At 45.2% G+C, this 19,244-nt stretch overlaps 1 protein-coding gene across 13 annotated transcripts in view; it reads right to left on the bottom strand.

Moving 5' to 3' along the window:
• Positions 1-19,244, bottom strand: part of LOC135797814 (latrophilin Cirl) — a 108,352-nt gene that overhangs the window by 15,918 nt on the left and 73,190 nt on the right. For all 13 annotated transcript variants that reach the window (XM_065310344.1, XM_065310343.1, XM_065310346.1 and 10 more), the window contains one exon: positions 4,565-4,664. In XM_065310344.1, coding sequence (XP_065166416.1) covers positions 4,565-4,664 — 100 coding nt within the window. Of the gene's footprint in view, positions 1-4,564; positions 4,665-19,244 lie in introns of those variants that run through there.

Here is a 19,244-nt window from a genome sequence, read left to right as displayed (position 1 = left end):
CGTAATCACTCGATAACAGCTCATCGGGCGCCTCCACCATCAGTAACTCCAGAGCGTAAATGTCCTCCTGACAAAAACACATTGTTCGGGATTCAATATCCCCTGGCGTAAATGGCCTGCGTCGTGCTGAAGCCCATCGTCATTGTCCCAAGGAAAAAAGGGGGCATTATCATCATGGCAAAAAATTAATTAGGCTCACATTTCATATTTACGACTCTCTGACTCGCATAAACTTTTGGAAATACACATCAGCAAAAACTGCGCCGTGGATAGTCTTCATAGGCGAACGGGCTAAATGAACTAATTAGCATTTCGGCCGGTACGGTGCGAGAAAAATTATTTCATTAAAAGTTTGCTTCGTTATCGTACATTGCTGTGTGACAAACATATTTCGCGGCGTAAAAAAATCGTCCCGAGCGCGCGCGGCGCGAAATGAGACGGAAACTTTCGTCCGGCGCGCATACATAATTAAAATACAAATTAAATGCGTCGTTTCGTTTTCTTTGGTTGTGACTCGGCCGGAAAATGGAAAATCGCCGAGCGGATTAAAGAAAAATCCGCGCGAAATCTTCGCAATCGTGAGTTTAACTACAGCTTTACAAATGAATTATGCAGGAAGTCGGAGAAAAACTAGCAAATTCAAAGTTAAGGAAGCAGAAAGAAAAATCTCTGCAGCAGAAACGTAACTTTTTTCCCGGGCTACTGTTGGAGTGCAAGTAAATGTCATAACAAAACCGTCATATATCAAACGCGATGCCGCTAAATAGGAAACAGACAATTGAACGAAATAAAGTAGCGAAACACGCAACTAGAGAAGTCGAAATGGAACTATTGGAAGTTTCAACTTGACTCGGAAAGTCCCCGGTCACAATTCCAGCCGGACTAAGCTGCTGGTGGTGTGTTGTTGCTGGCTCAGCCTGTTTGTAACTCGCTCTTGGAAAATACGGCCAGCAGAGAAAATCCGTCGTCAATAAAAAACACTCGCAATTCTTTCGTCGACTGCGGGCTGCGGCCCGTTATCGTTGCCATTGCAACGTCGCAGACGATCGAGGGGGTGAGTGACATATGGACCGCCGCCGCCGCCCACGGTCCCTAATGACCGAACGCGACCACCTTTCTCCACAGCGTTCATTCTTCTTTCATTCGGCTGCGAACATTTGTACTTAATTCCCATTTGACCGAGGGATGAAGAAATGGCCACCTATCGAAATATTCGATAACGAGCCGGCGGTTTTTGCCCTAAAACACCAACGGGTGAAGGAAATAAAAAGCCAAGACAGTAAGTACACGATGGTACTACTAGTTGAAGCCGCTTACTTTGAGCTTTTTGAGCTTAGCAATATTTGAGTAGCGAGCGCACCACTCGTCTGCACAAAACAAATTCCCTCGACATACAATGGTCTCGATTGCCCCGCCACTATTTGCCTTTCTTCCATTTTCAAAGAGGACTTTAACGCAAACGACGTGCGACGTGGCGGCATAAAAGCTCGCGACACTCAAACGCGACGCCGCCGCTCAAAGTGACGCTATAAACTACGAGTCAGGAGGAGAAATTGTAGTGAAATTTATTATGAAGATTTCACCGCGCATTCACGGAAACGAATTGAACACAAGTGGCACTAACTCGGCGAGGTAAGAGGAAGCTCATGTCAATATCATTTAATATCGGCTATTGATCTGCTTTTAGGGACGCTTTCATAGTCTCTGTAATCGTATTAGGAGTTAATAGTTTGAACGGCGCGAATGCGAGACCCAAGCCAAGCAACGGATCGGGATCATAACAAAAGCAAACCTACATTTGATTAATTATCCCACATTCATTCATTCGCACAACAGGCACTAGTTTCACCAAAACAAGAATAACATGTTATGCTCTACAAAAGCAGCAAACTTAAATTAACTTTCCTATATATCACCATGACGACAGACCGGAATAAAAATATGAATCTTGTAAATTACGAGCGCCGTTTGCGGTCCCGATGTAATTCCGCGTAGAAAATGTTAATAAGCGTCTCGCGCAGCGTTTACGACGAGTTATGCGCGGTGGAATTGTACATGGAATTGATGCAGACTCCACCAACCACCCCTGGAATCCTAGATGAACGATTGCGCCGCCACCGCGAAAGATGTTATTAGATGTATAAAGTTATGAACATGTGCGGCGGATTTATTTTTTTCAGCGTGGGGTAGAATTTTACATGGTGGTGTGGTTGTGATCGTTATGTAACAACGGCCGCGGCCGCTGAGACCCCAGGTAAGAGTGGCGCAACTATGGCGCGCCGCGGGGGCTTTACAATCATCCCCTCGCCATACACACGCACACGGATACATCTACACCTAGCGCGCCGCCAACCCCTCATGCACACCGCACCGCACACCGAGCTCTCTATTGATTTTCCCCGCGACAACTCGGCGAGGGCTTCTTTGCAAACGCCTCGACACGTTTCGGGGGGGGTCGTTTTACCTGCACATTCAAAACTACGCTAAATCTACGAAATTTTATTCGGATTTTTAAAAGATTTTAATTGTAGTTTAGACTATCGTGTTAATTAATTATTTTCAGTGAATCAACGCAACAATAACAAGTCATCAACGTCGATGTTTGTTTATTCAGAGATAAAGAAAAAAAAAGTTAACGTCACATTTACACTGAGTTGATTTCCATAGAAGACTCTCTCCGCAATGCTCGTCCGGCGGACTAATTCAAACAAATTCGCGCGCCAAGAAGGAAATTCATTAATTTCGTAATTGCCGTCGCGGAACGAGGGCCGGGACAGCGCGCGAACAAACCTTGTTTATGTTGGCCGGCACAACTCTCGCAATAATCACGTTTACCATTTGCTCGTCGTCGCTCGTCAGCAACACGCGAATAAAAAGCTGAGGCGTTGTAATACTCGTAATGCGTTCTGTTTCTTCTCTCCGCTGCTTCTTCGGAGCGTCTTTAAGGGGATAAGTGTATGTGCAACTTAATTACCGTCACGAGCACGGATTCAGAACGGATGCAAGAAAACTGAACGCGCAAAAAGTTGCGCAGCGAGGGAAAATTTCGAATTTCAGTGAGAATAATTAACCCGACCAGAAGATTGGCTTGGCTTTACATGACTCTCCGAACCTGAACCTAGACAAGGATGAGATCACGAGACCTGCCCGAAGGCGGTTGACCCGAGCGCGCTGCTTTCGATAAATAAGCTCGAGAGGTAACACCGCATGCACGATGAGTAATTCCATTCCGAGAGAGGGTGGCCCACAGCGCATACGCCACCCGCACTCGAGCTGATTGTCTCCCAGGGTTCCACCTCGACTCGAGACATGTCGCAGTTGGACCCAGGACACCCGGATAAGGATAGTTTGCTCGGTTTGACTTGACTAACCGCGCAGGTATTAAAACATCAAGTCCAACACCAGCAGCACCAGCACGGACACGGGAAGCTGTTGAATAATAATGTCTAATTTCATCGATGCAGCTATATCTGCATACTGAAGTGCTAGAGATGCGGGTATGCTATAATAGCTCACCGTGTGAAAGAGGCGCAAATGATAATTTACGACGTTAGTGAGTTTGCAGGAAGCGCACAAAAGCACCTCCTCCTGCTGCTCCTGGGCTGTCGCTCGTTCATAATTTTAGCTGAATCCAATTTCATCGACGAAATTACGCCGCTTGTTCCAGGCGCACGGAACTCCGGTCATAACTCATTTTCATTTGGCAAACGCGAAGGACGAGCGCAAAGTTTGCTGGTGGCAGAGAGGACGCGCAAACAACACCACGGACCGGTTGCGCTCGAAGCTGAAGAGAAGACATTAAGGGATGATGATGAAACCCGGTGCGAAGGAATAAGAAGCAGTGCAAGCAAGTAAAAGCCGACACTGGGTTGATTTCACCAACTCATCCTCGGGTCGGAAATGATAGCCCAGAAGAGACGCGCATTAGTATTCATATTGGTAAGGATATAGGCATGTCCTTAATATCCAATATGTAAACTTAAACTTGAAACCCCTCATCAGAGGTGGATTAGCTCAAAATTGGAACCGTGAATAGCGCCCCAGGTCCTTGGTCCACATCATATCGAGCGTATAAAAATCTGTTAACATCCCTTGGTGGAGAGAAGTTATGACCAATCTTTTATATCCGGTAATATGAGGTAAATCGCTTCCAGAGTATCCTGCAGAGCTAGCCTTTCCAAATAGTACCAGCACCCTCCTGTCAGGATGTAGTGCACTCGAGTGGGTGAAGCATTGAAGCAATTCCATAAAACTGGTGGGACGCGTACGCCCGACGGGGGAGGAAGTGCGCCTGTCTGGCGCGGCCGATCGAAGGAAGGAAGAATGGCACTTTGATAAAACATTCGCCCGGCGCTAAACGCCCCGCGCCGAACATAAAGTTGTCGACGCGCAGGAGTGCACCCGGCAGGTTACAACTTAAATTACTATCGATGGAAGATCTATAATCCCATTTCCAATGTGACATTTACTACCGACTTGTTTCAAGAACTTTCTTATTTTTTTCAACTTCCGAAAGTTCCGGTGTACTGTTGTGTAATAAATGTAATCTGGTCAATTTACTCACCATGCGCCTTCGCCATGACTCCCTTCTCGTAGAGGACGGCGTAGAGGAGGAGCACCAGGCCGGGCCACGCCGCTCCATGCCTGGCCATGGCACCGCTACCCTGCAACAATACAAAAACTCATTGTAAAATTCAATTACGAAAACAAATATTGATTTTAACCTATTGCGAACACTGAAAAAATTGAAAGCTATCTGAAAGGGGTCCTGAAATAAACCGATATAACTGAAATCCCATTAGGTGTGTATGGCTGGTGAAGAGATAGAGATATGACACTGTCAGCAGCAGGGCTAAACACATCTCGTCGACTCTTGCAATGTACAACAAAGCGCACAGCCTTGCAACACCATCACAAGGCCGCCGGTTGACAATGCACCAAAGCTCCACGCCACGCTTGGCTACACCTTCACCATGCCATTCCATTCCACTCTATTCCACACACCAGAGTGGCGCGAGAGTGTCGAGTAACTTCACTGATATAAACCTTGATGATCGCCATCATCCCATCCGAAATCAAAGCATTAATCGACGGGCTAAGTGCGATGCAATAATAATAACAGTTACAGGCACTTTGCTTCTTTTTTCGTCCAGATTTTTTGCACTTACTACCTTTCGTCCGCTTGATAAACGGCATAATGGCATCGCGTCTATTATCTACAGAAAGGCTTTACTCCTTTCCTTCACCGCGCGCGCGCCAGCTGGTCGCCAGGCGATTAAACCAACAAGCAGAACTTGTGTAAAACACAAAGGAGACACCAACCAAGGTTGATTACCTTCCAAATACCTTTAATCAAAGAAATATTGAGCAACTCAACTTTGAAGTCTACTTGGAACCTTAGGTAATGTAATGCATGTGTGTGACCAAAGCGAATTGACTCGGTTCGCTGGTGGCGTTTGAAGATATTGTTCGACGCGCGTGGGTCGGGCAGGTCTACCGCCCCGGCATCGCGTGCACTTTATCGTGTAGTACACAACACACCAGCTATTTTACATGTGCAACGACCATTGTGTGGCGGAAATCAGATGGTACAGTCATTAGAAAAATTTTATTGCCTCATACCAACCTCCCACTACCATCTACCATCAAACGAAAAATTAAAATCTACATAATTTACACAATTTTACATCAAAAGGATTAAATTCCGTAGTGGCGGTGCGTTTCACACTCGAGAATCAATTTGTAGCCACAATGTGATGGCGTTTAAAACTTGCTCTTTATGCAAATATCATAAAGTGCTGGTTAACTATGAATGGCAGCTTGATTATGCAATTACGAGCTTGATTACGACCTATCCGCGACTTTAGTGACTCTAAAAGCACACCCTTTGTCATAAACAAAATATGCTCCACATAATTGTGCGTTAAAAAATGAGCAACAATCACATTTGCATTTTGAAACACAAGAAATTGCACATTTTGCATGCAGAGAAAATTGCCCCGCCAAGATTTGTCATTGATCATTGATCTTAACAGTAGTTGCAGTGGATAATGGTAGCGGGACACGCGCCTGTGCATGTGTGCATACGTTTAGTGTGGTACACGACGAATGGATATTTTAACCCCCCAACGAAACTCATTACTCAGATTCTAATGGCCCCGGCCTGCGTAGTTCTGCTCGCCACAAGCGTTCCGACGTGCCAAGTTAGAAATTGCTGGAAAACTATGCAACCACTCACGTACGCCTTGGCTCACATCCACGCATGCCAGGATGCGGGTGAGGTTGTAAACGTGCGACGTCGGAGCTTGTTGCGAAACTAACGTCGAAAGTTTGCCCATCGTCGTATATAAAGAGATGTTCCGGCTGCGATACGGCGATATTATCCGAACGATGGTCTTTCGATCGGGTTGTAAAAGCGCATCGAAAGTCAAGCCCGGAAAATTTACCAAATATATTTTATTAAGAGTCGTTCCGGGCAAGAAAGTTCGAATAAGAATCGTCGATTTCGATTGTCGCAGATGCTCACAGAGAAGAAAATAGGTGAGAAAAGAAGCAAAACCTCAGGACCACCCCGAGGGTTGAATCGAATAGCGATATAAAAAATAGCGCCGCATATCATATCCATATTCCTGCGCGCGACATGTAATAAAACGACGCAGGACGCTCAAAAGTGCGATCACTTTGATCGCGCACACCAAACCCACATGTAGTGGTAGTAGATATGTATGTAGCAGCGACGGGATCACTTTAAATCGCAAATAAGCGCGCAGCCGTGACGCCAAGTGAAATATCGGATTATTGATTGCCAAAATCGAAACCAATTCACATACTTTGCATCTGTGTTATGTATGTGTGTGTTTTTAAGAGGGTTGTTGTATGGTGAATGGTGGGGGTACGTCTAGCTATGGGTATGTATGGTACAGCGTTGCCAATTTACACAATCAGATCGCATGCCCGAGCTATATTAATCACGGCACCTTGACACCCCCACGCGGCCTCGCGCGCTCGCGCTAATATCACCCTCGCCGACTGATCGGCAACCCCTTCGACCGCGTGAAACAATTTTAAGCACCCCCGCCGCACACTCACACTCCGCCGCACCGCATCGCAACCACGCTGCGAGGCATGGCAATTTCAAAGTATCCACATCATCAGACACCCCTGCGCGCGTATACACACACACACACAACCCTCCTCGTTGGGAAATCGCCCCGAGCTTGGAACCGTCATCATCGTCATCGCCTTTGCTTTTTCGCCCGCACGGCACGTCGGAGAAAATGCTTTTTAAGTTCATTGATCAACCTAAAATTTGAAATAAGCAGGGGTGGGCCCCTGGTGCCGCCACCACCTCCGCCGCTCCCCCGGGGTCGTTGCGATGAAATATTGCCCGCGCTGCGGGTATCGACGTCGGCGGCGGTGGCGGCAGTGCGTGTGGAAACGAACGCCAGTCTGGTATTCGTGTGTAGATTCGAATGTTAACCACCGGCAGCGACACGATAACACCGTGTACGGCACTCGTTCCCAGCTATAACGCATATAAATAAAGTCCGAAGCGGTCGCCCCAGCTAGGTGGGTAGAGGTGGGAAAAGCGTATTTATACTCTTACATTTCGCTCTTTTGTATTCCTATTCCAACTCCTATTCCAATTCCAACGATTCCGACTTCCGGGCCGGGTCCGGCATGTTTTTGTTGCGGGATTTCGGGAAACGATCCGAGGCGGTGGTCGAAATCGGGCTTAAATGTAACGCAAATATATTGCCGCTATTACTATTGCTACCATCGCTGCAAAACAAACACCCGAGCGCGCTGACCCAAATCGCACGTGGCGTAAAAACAAGGCCATCCCCGCGCACGCCGCAGGGGGTGAAAATACCGCGTTGACACAGCGGTGTACAAATGCGTTTAATTAAAACCGAAATAAGCTAATTAAAAGATAGTGAGCGTGTCGACGCTAAGTAAGCACGACTATTTTCCGCCGACAGTGAGCGAGGGTGGAAGAGCTAAAGAAGCTCTTTAGCTCTACGGTCGGCTACATAAACATAAAGATGAAGGAAGTATCTTTCTTCGCTCTCAGCAAAAACACTCGCTAAGTAGTGTGCCGAGCAAGGGCAAGCTTTTAAAAACTAACTAATAAATTACTCGACGCTGCCAGAGAGGCAGTGTGGGTGCTCGCCTCGACGATGGTGGGATGGCAAAATCGATAACCCAAAAATCCACCGGCCCACCGCACACGCACTACACGAGTCTACTTAAAAAGCTTCGCAACAACCACCACGAAAACCAAAGCGACGACGACGACTGGCAGAAATGTTGCTGGCGTCCAAAGTGACGCTTGATAAATTTGTTTTGTGCCAGCTTCGACTTTCATTCATCCCAGACGCATCAAATGCAAGCGAGTTGTCTCAAGCGAATTTGGCCCGCAGCAATGGCACTCCGCCAAGATATCCCCGACGACAATTACCGGCAATCATTAATGAATGCGTTTCGAATGTCTCCGCCAGCTCGCGGGTTCGCCTATTCTTAGTCGGCGTCAGACAAATCGATTGCCGAGTCGAAAATATGCGATATCTCAGCGCTGACTCCCCGAACAATAAAAACGTAAAGCATTCCAAAGCGAAGCAAAATCGCTGAATGGGAAATGCCATCCGGAGAAATCCCACCCGCACGCAAACTCTTTTCTGTTCGGTATTGCTCGGCGTGAGGGAAAAGACAGGCACAACAATGCGCAGATAAGTTTATTATCGACATTGGAACGTCATAAAAACTCCACTAGAGTATAGGGGCTGAAGAAGTGACGACAGTTCGGCACACGCGGCTGTAAATTGCCGCATTATTGGTCTCTAAATTCTGTAAATGCTGAAAAATTGCCGCGGCAAATTGCAGCAAACACACAACCAACCCTCACACCAAGGGGCGTAAATTTAATTTCGAATGCCTTCGTTTACGACTAGCGAGGTGTTTATCGTGGACCTCATCTGGCCTCTGTGCGCGCAGAGTAAAGCAGCGAAATTTGTAAACTTTTCTGCAAACGTAAGCTCGTAAAAATCCCGCGGTTATCAGTGAGGGAAATGTAAGAAAATGTAAATGAGCGCGGCGAGGCGCACCCTCGGGGCACCTCGCAAATATTTTGACGATTCCCCGAATAAGTGTAAACATGTGTACTCTCGACGCGGAACGAGCCTTTCCCAGCAAAGCACTGCAAATGACATAATCTTACACTCTGCTTATCACAGACGAGCATGTCCGTTTTCGTCAACTTCGCTCATATTTTACACCCCTTATTATGCAACACGCGAGAGATGAATCATTTTAAACTACAAAAGTGAGTTTATTTTTTTGATCTTGCACGCGTCGCAATAACACAAAAAAGCGCACAAAGCTGTTTGATTTATTGCAACTTGCGGGCGTTTCTGGTTAACTAGCAATTGTAGTGATTTCCGGAGATAAAAAAAGACGCGCCAGCATATTCAATCCGCAATTGTAACGTGGGGAAGCAAACGCGAAGAATAGAAGAATGGGTTTTGTTGAATGCGGTGTGCGGCTCCATCAAAAGCTCAGCAATAGACGCGCGCGCTTATCAATGCGAAACAGCAGCGGGGGAAGCTCGCGCGAATTATTCATACAATAGCCCGGACCTCGGAGGGCGCTCGCCGCGGCAGGAGGCGACGATTTATGTAAAAACTAGACGCGAATAGATATCAACCCCTATTTATCTTGCAGCCGAATTACAACTGCACGAAAAGCTGCTGTGAGCGTTAGTCATAAATACCCGGCGCGCATGTTGTACTCTTCATCATCTTCACCCAGCTACTGTGTTTGCAAAGGAAGAATGGCAACGAAGACGAAGTTGTTAGTTGGGGGAGACAGATTAAAGGGCCAAAGCACCAAGTGCAGCCAACGATGTAAACCCCGTGGAACGTAGTTACCCTGATGATGTTGCGAGGTTTGGATTGGATTGGAATCCAAACACGCCTCGATGCGTTTTCCACTTTTCTACACACATCTTCGCAAATGTAATTATCATCAAATTGATTATGAACATAGCGCGACAATGTGCATTCGAAGATGTCTACGCAATAAACGCCAGCCGATGCATCCGATAATGACGCCGAAGATGAAATCGAATGCGACAATAACACTAAACCACGTAGCGCGATTAAATTTTACACAAAACACTTGAGCCATATGTGCGGCGTGTGTTCGATGTTGAAATGGCCGGCGTTTAGAAGTGACTTTGCATAGCGGTAAGAGGCTTTTAGTGCGGCTGTGTCCGCGAAAATCCCAATTAGCGTGCTCGAAGCTCGCGGAGCCGGCGCCCGATTAGACGTTATTAAGTACCAGCATGAGAGTTCATTGTGCATTTGCATTAATTCGCAATCGCCGCACCATGCTGGCCCCGCTCGAACGTATGCTTCTCTATAAAATTATATCTCTATTGCATCAGGCACCATGTGCGTTATTGCAATCGCCATTCGGCACGAAAGCGTAAAAATCATGTGTGCGGAAAACTGCCAATGTCATTGAGCGCATTTTTCTAATCAACTAGGGGTGCTACTCGCACAATATTCTGTATTCCCAAGCGTATATATGCAAGATTAATACCCTGGGGGCTGCTCGTCACACACGCTGTGCGCAAAACTTATCAATATAATATCATTCGGCGTAAAAACTATTAACGCCTCCACGCGTGTTCATAAACGTGCGGATATTATCCAGACACGCTTTTGCACATCATTTATTGGGTTTCTGGCGAGCGTCTACCGAAAGGGAGGATATGCGATTTATGAAAAATGTATTTCGGTGGGATGCGTAGACGTGGAAGGTGGAAATGAGGCACATATGCAGCAAATTTTAGGGTGACTAAAGTGACTAAGAGCTTTCGAGAGCACAACCAACCCAACCCTCGTGATCTCTGCTGATACCACACTTTGAGCACTCACCATCCGGAAGCTATCTTATCGAAATCCAAAGCAATAAAATCAAAAAACAAACACACACTTGATTGCCACTTTAAAACGACTGGAAACATAAAGATGTCAATTTTTATCATCTGGATGTCATTCTAAATATTATGTCTGGTTAAAATCAGTCAAGAAAAAGCGTAGAGAAGACAAAAACCAAAATTGTTGATGTTTTCTTTATACCAGCACGCGACACAAAAAAAATATTAGAATATTTCGCACACAATAAAAATACATTTCCATGAGAATGAACTGAGAAACAGTTACGGTACAATGGCGGCTGGCACGCCGGGCACATATGGCGCCTGGCTAAATTGTACTTTTGTCGCCCGTGACACCGTGCGAATGGCATTAAAATTGCGTGCGACATTCGGCGCTACATCTACCGTCTCACCAAATTTGCTTCAGTTATAGTTAATAACAACACCCGTAATACCGCTATTTTCACAACCGGCAACATAGTATATAACATACACGCCGTTGTTGTGCATTATGTGGCACCATAATGAAAAAATATTAATATGCATAACATGCAAGGTGCCACGATACGAGCAAATTTCAACTTGTAACACGGTAACACTGACAGTTGTAACATCAGAATTTACACGTTCCGTGTGGTTCCTGGAAACGTGCACAACACGTAGGCACAGAGCGAAATTGAACGTTGCCCGAGCACGCATTCTCGCCGCTCGCCGCTGGAATCCGGCGATATTGAAAACGTTAATTAAAAAATTAATGCAAACATGACTCCTCCACGGCCTTCTGTCAGAGAATCAACGTGTTTTTTGTTTTGTTTCGCACTTTATTGCTCTGTAACCATCTTATTTTTACAAGACATGCCAGCTGCAAACGACCACCCACATCACGAGAATAACTAATTAATTACAATGATATAAATTCACAAAATTAAATCAAATCGAGTAACAAATGACGCTAGTTACGACTCGTGGCACAACATTGACAAATACCTTCGATTACTTTCGTCGTGTAGTGTACAAGTACGATTCGTTCAATTAATTAGTGAGATATGGCCACCCGGCGGCGGCATGTATGAAGGTACGTCTGTGCCACGAGCCCCGAAGGTAATATGTCACCGAAATAGAGCAGATTTATTTAATTGCCATGGCGCTGTGCTGTGCTGTGTGCCTAGCATCCGTGGCCACTTTCCTATTTATGTCATGTGGAGAAATTCTTCCACACGTGGCGCACTCACGACGCCGAGGGGTGACTTTGGCAAAGGTGTACTCAGTCTAGTTTAACGACCGCAACCGTGGAATGTGCGAGGAAATAAAATGAAAGCCAGCAATGTGAGACGATCGACAGGAAGCCCGGCTCACTTAAATCAACTCTCCCCTAAAATTAAACACATGTCTATGCAAATTACAACTATCGAAAATTTTGTCCCAAAAAACGGTTGAAATTTGTATTTTAATTAACATAGTGAAGTAAACTAAAATTGAACTGTAGTGGATTGTTACCTCCGGACTTTATTTAAGTACAGTAATAAATAGTTTCATAGAGGAGTTGTGGTTGTGTGGTTCCAGGTTGGCACCATGTGTACCGTAGCATTATTACTTATCTCACATCTGTGCATCTAATGAAAGAACGAAAGAATAAGGCTAGTCATTGTGCGTGCACGGCACATTAACACGCCATGTTTCACGAAGGACAATGAAACGACTGGCAGGGCGAACGGTAAACCCCCGCCTCACACAGCTCTCGCCGCTCGCATCTGTATGATCTCGAGCGTAATGTCAATTATATCACCCTTGATTATTGTGAAAGCTGTGTACAGTTCACACTGCTCGCAACGAGTGGGACACTCGAAGGACCCTCGCAACCCTTAACGCGCGCGCGCGCATGGAACACTATATCACGATCACAATCACAGACGCATTCACGCGACGAGCAAATGCTAACGGGGCGAATTGTCCTAACGAGCTACACATACAATATACGGACTTTCCTCAACCGGATTTAATTTTGAATTCAAATAAAATATTAGTTGAGTTGTCGAGTGTGACTCAGAGTATGAATAAATTTCTTTATTAATTTTTTTCGTTCAAAGCGGACATTCGTCTTGGGTAATAAAATGCTCGTTAACCGAAATTACAATTATTACGTGCACGTCAAAATGCACGGTGCAGGCACAAGTGGACCAAGTGCAAATGGAATGAACCACTGCGCGCACTGAGTGCAAGTCATGTCGCCTATTATTCAGTTATGACTATTGTTTTACGTCGCATGCAATTTTCTCGGGCCAGCGTTGATGTTCACATTCACAATAGGTCCTCGAATATGAGGGATTTGGATTTACGCGGCGGTTTCACAAGTGGCCGCTCGCGATTAAAATTCTAATCTTAAGTACCGCCACTAAAATCTTCATCCGCGGGACACGCAGTTGACCACCGTGAGCAATTAGTAGAATGCTCGTTTATCGTTTTCGGTTGTTGAGGTACTTAACGAGTTACTTAAGTAGCACTTGAGGTTATCACAAGAAAAAATTCAATGCAGTAAAATGGAGATAAAATTATAAAAGCACAGATGCATAATTTAGCGCTTCATCAACCCTCTAATTTTGGTGTGCACGATGAGTGGAATTTCGTCATAACATTTACAATTACTATTTGATGTGCAAATATTTCCGGGTTGGCGGACGCAAGTCTGCGGTTGGCCGGTTTGGGTCCCGGTCATTTCACAAACGCGACCACCACCACACCCCAACCAAGCATGCCCCGAAGAAAACGAGCAAACAAGCGCGACCAGCGGGCGGAGAACACAAAGACCGCGGCGCGGCTGCAATTATACGCAAAAACTCATCGTTTACATTGTTTTGACGTTTCGGGGCTACAACCCCACCCACCGTAATATTACCCACAAGTGTCTCTAAACACAATGTATGTAGAATATTCCCAGCTAGTTGGCTGGGAGCGTACGAGCGTAGTCGGTGGCAATTAAAGGACTATTTGTCTGACATTCCTTCGAGGCACATTAGCGTTATTAAAAGCCTAGTTAGGATTAAAACGAATGGCCATCATCAACATCAATGTTTGTATCACATTTAAAACACAGCACAGCGCAGGCATTGATTTTGCGTGGGAGCGCGATCGAAAGCGATTGTGCAAATATGTACTCGTGATAGATAAACATTTAAACGGCACACTTTTCGCTCATTTCACAGCAATCGGGGCAAAATATTGCGATTCACATTAAACATCACCACGCAGGGGAAGGAAGGGGTATTTGACTAACAAAACTGAGTCAATTTTGTGCAACATGCAACACGACAGGAAATGACTGATCAAAAACTTTATCATTTTAAGCAAAATCAATACTTGCGAAATGTTGACTTACCAAAAAAGATTGAACAAAAACAATTTAACTACGTCTACGTTTTGCTTGAAGGAACGTTCACTCCAGACATTTCTCCATCGTGCATTATTTTATGATGAACGGATATTTTCGCTTCGATCTCGAAACTGCAACATTGTCGGCGGGCGTGTGCGCCCGCAAGCGGCAGTTCCGAGTCGAGCAAACATCGCATCGCGTATTCCGTTCGTAATTGCGCTCGTAGAAATTTCCGTTTGTCGTTAAAAATATCACAACACAGTACAACAACTCCCAACAACCAGTTAAAAGTATTTACGAATCACGCAGCAAGAGAAGAGACTTTGTGCTATGACTACAAAATTAAATATAGAATTTTATGCAAATCGGATCGCAATGCAATCATTAATTAAAAACAAGCTGCGAGCAAGTAAACAAGCCAGCGATAACATTGCCCACGTCGTGAATGTTAAATACCATAAAAGCTTCTTGGTATGACGATGTGACGATGACGATCGCGCAACAAACAACATCATACATACGTTCGGCGGTAGCCCGCTCGGAAAAGTGATTAATCACTAATTCTAGAAGCGTACTATTGACTCCGCTCTATCGTAATAATTCTCTCGCGCTTGACTAACGAAGCATACACTCCGATGTGCGTTCGAATGTGTCGCGTATATTGATTTTTTCATTGCGCGCACATCGCTCGCATGCAAAGAAGGTGCGTATATCGAGTAGCGTCAAACGGAAGGAAACAAAATCATTTATTCAACGCGTTGCGGTCGAAAAGTCAAGTCTCCGCCACAACCACCACCGCTTTGAATGATTGAAGTGCAATACACCACTACGAGCTTTCACCTCGTTGAGAAGTGTGAGGTACCAACGAATCAATAAAAGCAAAGAAACAACAAGTCAATCGAGAGCGTGTCACACATTTGACTCAACTATTTCCACAAAAAGCACATAAAACAAATGATATCATAGCGTACTTTTTGCCATTATCAATGAATCATGTTTTTATTGAGTTTTTATATTTGGTGTGCATCACATCGGTTTATTACCGCACGCACCACCCGAATCAGCAGATATTTACAAGATTAATGACTGGCGATTAGTACATCTCGTGTAAAAATCCATCCGCACGCACACGATACAACATATTGTGTGTACCTACATCGCATTAGTGAACATTCGAGGAGAGCAGACACTAGACACACACAGTTGTTGCTTCTCTTCACTTCGGCGAACGGCAAACGATGTGATCGATTATCTCCGCGGCGAAACGCACACACATCGTTTGTTCGCCATCGTGAGCTGCTTTTGCCGCTTTTTTTTCTCGTGTTCCTAATATTTATAAATCGATAGGGCACCCAGCATGCTGCTCGCGTCGGTCAGTCGGGCCTAAAATGAATGATATAATATCTCCAATCTTATTAGCGCGTATTTGATCATCGGCTCATGTTTGCTTAAGATAAAAGCTGGTAAATATTAATTCCCCTCTTCCCCATGGCATACAACGCATAATACACGAAATAAAATTATCTCAAAGTGACTGACATATTTGATATTAAATAAATTTCTAGCAACACCTGCATGTCTTATAAAAAAGAAACAACTCACTCAATTTTCTTCCGTGACGGAAGCGAAATGAATATACAATAAGCATATAAGAATCAACTTTGTTTATCTGCTTAATTAATTCCTATGTGCATAATTAATTAATTCCATTCCTCGGTTCGGAATGTAAATGCGCAAAGGGCACACCATGTGAACTTTCAGATATTATTCTCTCTCCGACAGTGCCAGCGCCAGAACAAAAAAATAACACAGCGCGTGTATTTTACGCGAGCGTCGCCTGCGAACGACGTTAATATATATATGAAGAAAGTGGGTTTCGGTTACTCGAGATGGGAACGCTTTTTATAACTGATAAGAAATTATTCCGCGTCTCGTGGGCACACAAAAACGAGCGAGCGTCTTGAAAAAAAAATGTCATTGTCATACCGAAATATTCTCCAAAGTAGACCAGCGAGAGAGTAAAATGTTTAATGTTTAATTTCTTCAACAACCGCGTTCGTTAATTAGTACACTGTGTCTTCCCTGATACGCAGCGCAGTAAAATGCACGACAACATCAAATGATATAGAATTAAGTTCTCGACTCAACTTTCCGACGTTGTGTGTTGTTTTCCACGCGTTGAATCTCAGCCGTTCGTTTTCACCGTTCAGAGTTAGACAATAAATAACACGAAAGAGACATTAAAATGTCAGCCTCGAGTCCTGCGCGCTCCGCTAAGACTAATTTTTGTAAATATTTTTAGAACTTAATCCCGAGCGTCGTCGGGTCGCCATTAACGCAGCAGACAAACGCAGTCTACCTAGGTAGGTAGATAAGTAATGCTTTCGAAATCGTCTATTAACGAAAATATGACGGCGACTGCGCCTTCTCACCAATTAACAATGACAGCCGTGCGATTTATCATGACGCGTCAATCGAGCGCCGAATGCACCCGAAAGAAAAGCGCATAGAATTAGCGAAACGAGCGAAATTAGAAAGTGTGTTACGGAGATCATACTCATACGATTTTGCAATTGCGCATTAGACGACTTAAGCAGCGAACAAAACACTTTGCTTTTGTCGGACTTCAAAGTAAGCCAAACCAAACTCAACGCAGAGACATGTAAGTTCCTGCATTGATTTTTCTCAGAGGTTTAGAATCATTGAAGACATACTTCGGGCCCAGTATTGTTATTGTTGTATGGTGCGATTTTGTAAAACGTCGATAGACGGCTAGAAAAGTAAATGCGAGGTGAAAAGAATGTGTTTATTGAACACGGAAAATAAAGCCGCCGCTCCGGCATAGAAGAACACACATCCCTCGGTCGCGCAGAATGGCTACCTCTCTACCTGGCTCACCCAGTGCGGATGGCCATGTCCTAAATTAAGTAGGTAGACGCCGCGGGGTTGCTTTCCACATAAACGTAAACTACGCGCGCCGCGGCTGCACGAAACTCCCATGCATTGTGCGCGCCCCGAAATAAAATAGCACAAGACCCGTCCGAGAGAAGTAAACGTGAGTAGAAGTACTAGAGGCCCAGGGTAGGTATACGACTGAGAGAGCCCAGGCTCAGACTCGTCGAGCAAATTCGATAAACTCGCCCGTCCTTGTCGCGCATTCCAAAAGAAAAGGTGGAAAACAAATACACGCCGACGACAACGAAGAAGAAGACGACTGGGCACGCACGCACAGGCAGCAGGGTCTTGGCAACCCCCTACGGTCGGGCCGGCGTTCCAACGCTGCACAATCGTATTTCGACGTAAAAATCTGATCCCTTAATAAAAGTGGATTTTTTAAAAGCGCTCGCGAGTGAAGAGGCTCGCGAACGACGAGCTGGAGGGGCTTGAGAAGTTACAACAGTGAGGACCTCTCTCACGGAAACGATACCAAACATGCTGCTTAATACTGGAAACATTGAAACATCAAAATATTCTCTACAGCGCTTTAAAAATATAAAAACACTTTACTACACATTGTAAAACGTCTGGTGCTTACAGCTCAAATGCCCTATTTGACACGTTTATAATAAACTTTGCAAGCAGCAAGGGATTACAAACCCTCGGAGTGGTTTTCGGAGTATAATTACAAGTTTAACCGTTTTTGCTAAAAAAGTAATCTGAAACGCCGATGTTTTTTACAAACATGTTCCTATTGTACGCGGTTAATGTATCCGGTACACCCGTGGAATTACCGCCCTCCGGTGTCACCTTGACGGCGGGTGTAACGGCAGATGACATATTGCGAACGCTTTGCGGGTAGATCTCAGTACGGTTGTCATTCGCGCTGTCGCAGAAACAAAGCGGCGCGCACCGGTAAAGCGATACGAGCCCATCACGCCACACACACACATCACACAATATGAATAAGTTTTTAATGAGCTCACTCATGACATCCAATTTCATCGCTCTTCGATGAGACGACGATGAAGAGCGTACATACGCGAGTGTAATGCGATAGCGCGCGCGGCGACGTTCGCGGCATTCACGCTCAAGAATACCAACACAATGGGCACTTATAATTACCATTCGAGAAGAACTGCCAGCCGAAAGAGCAGCGCGACGAGAGTTGGGTCTAGCTGGGCTATTAGAACGTGTGTGGAGAATAATAAGAAGAGATAATTCTAGTCTTGTCTAGTCGGGGCAAGAAAACCAAGGCGCTGCCTATAAAGAAGACAAAGTGTGATGTGTTTTGTTACAAACGTGTGGATGCACGCGAAGCGCTGACCTCGATTCGGCATTCCTTGATTCCGTGAATGCACCGTTTTCCTCGCGCTCGCGCGCGCGGCCTCAATGATCCGATCAGAAGAACCCTGCGAGCAATTTGCGAAACTAATAACGCGACTAAATATCTACGCCGAGGTGCGGAATAATGCAAATAATCGAAAGTTATGCGCGTGCTACTTTCATTGTGCGCGATTACCGCGAGATTTATACTCTGTATTCACGCGCGCGTTCGTTGAACAAAACTGGTCAGTGCCTAGTACAAAGCTCGGTTGCTATACAAAAGCTTAGGCTCTCTTTAATAAGGGGTAAGATTTTTCTGCGGAGCGCGCGTGGAGTGAATGCAGAATTTCTGCGAAAGAAGTTTTACTGTATTGTATGCGCGCCGCGTCGCCGTTTTTTGGCAATTAACTATTTAAACACAACAAACGACGTGCCTGAGAACCTCCGAGAGGATCAATAAACGCATTCCGCGCACAATGTTGCAGTTGGCATAAAAGCAGCTATATAATAAACATGTCATACATATGTATACGATTGCCGGAGTGTGTTGTGTGCTGGTAGAATTATATTCGGGTGTTAAACACACTTCGAAAAGGTGCTTCGGCCAAAAACAATGGACCGCAATATGTTGCTGCGTTACCTGAGGGCCTCGCGCGACCGCGAATTGAAATT

Source organism: Atheta coriaria, unplaced genomic scaffold (assembly GCF_025399875.1).
Source record: "Atheta coriaria isolate IRGN ID8LTWV9N9 unplaced genomic scaffold, Caltech_Dcor_3.1 hic_scaffold_8_pilon, whole genome shotgun sequence".
NCBI classification, from domain to species: Eukaryota; Metazoa; Arthropoda; class Insecta; order Coleoptera; family Staphylinidae; genus Dalotia; species Dalotia coriaria.
This window is presented reverse-complemented; position numbering and strand designations above follow the sequence as displayed.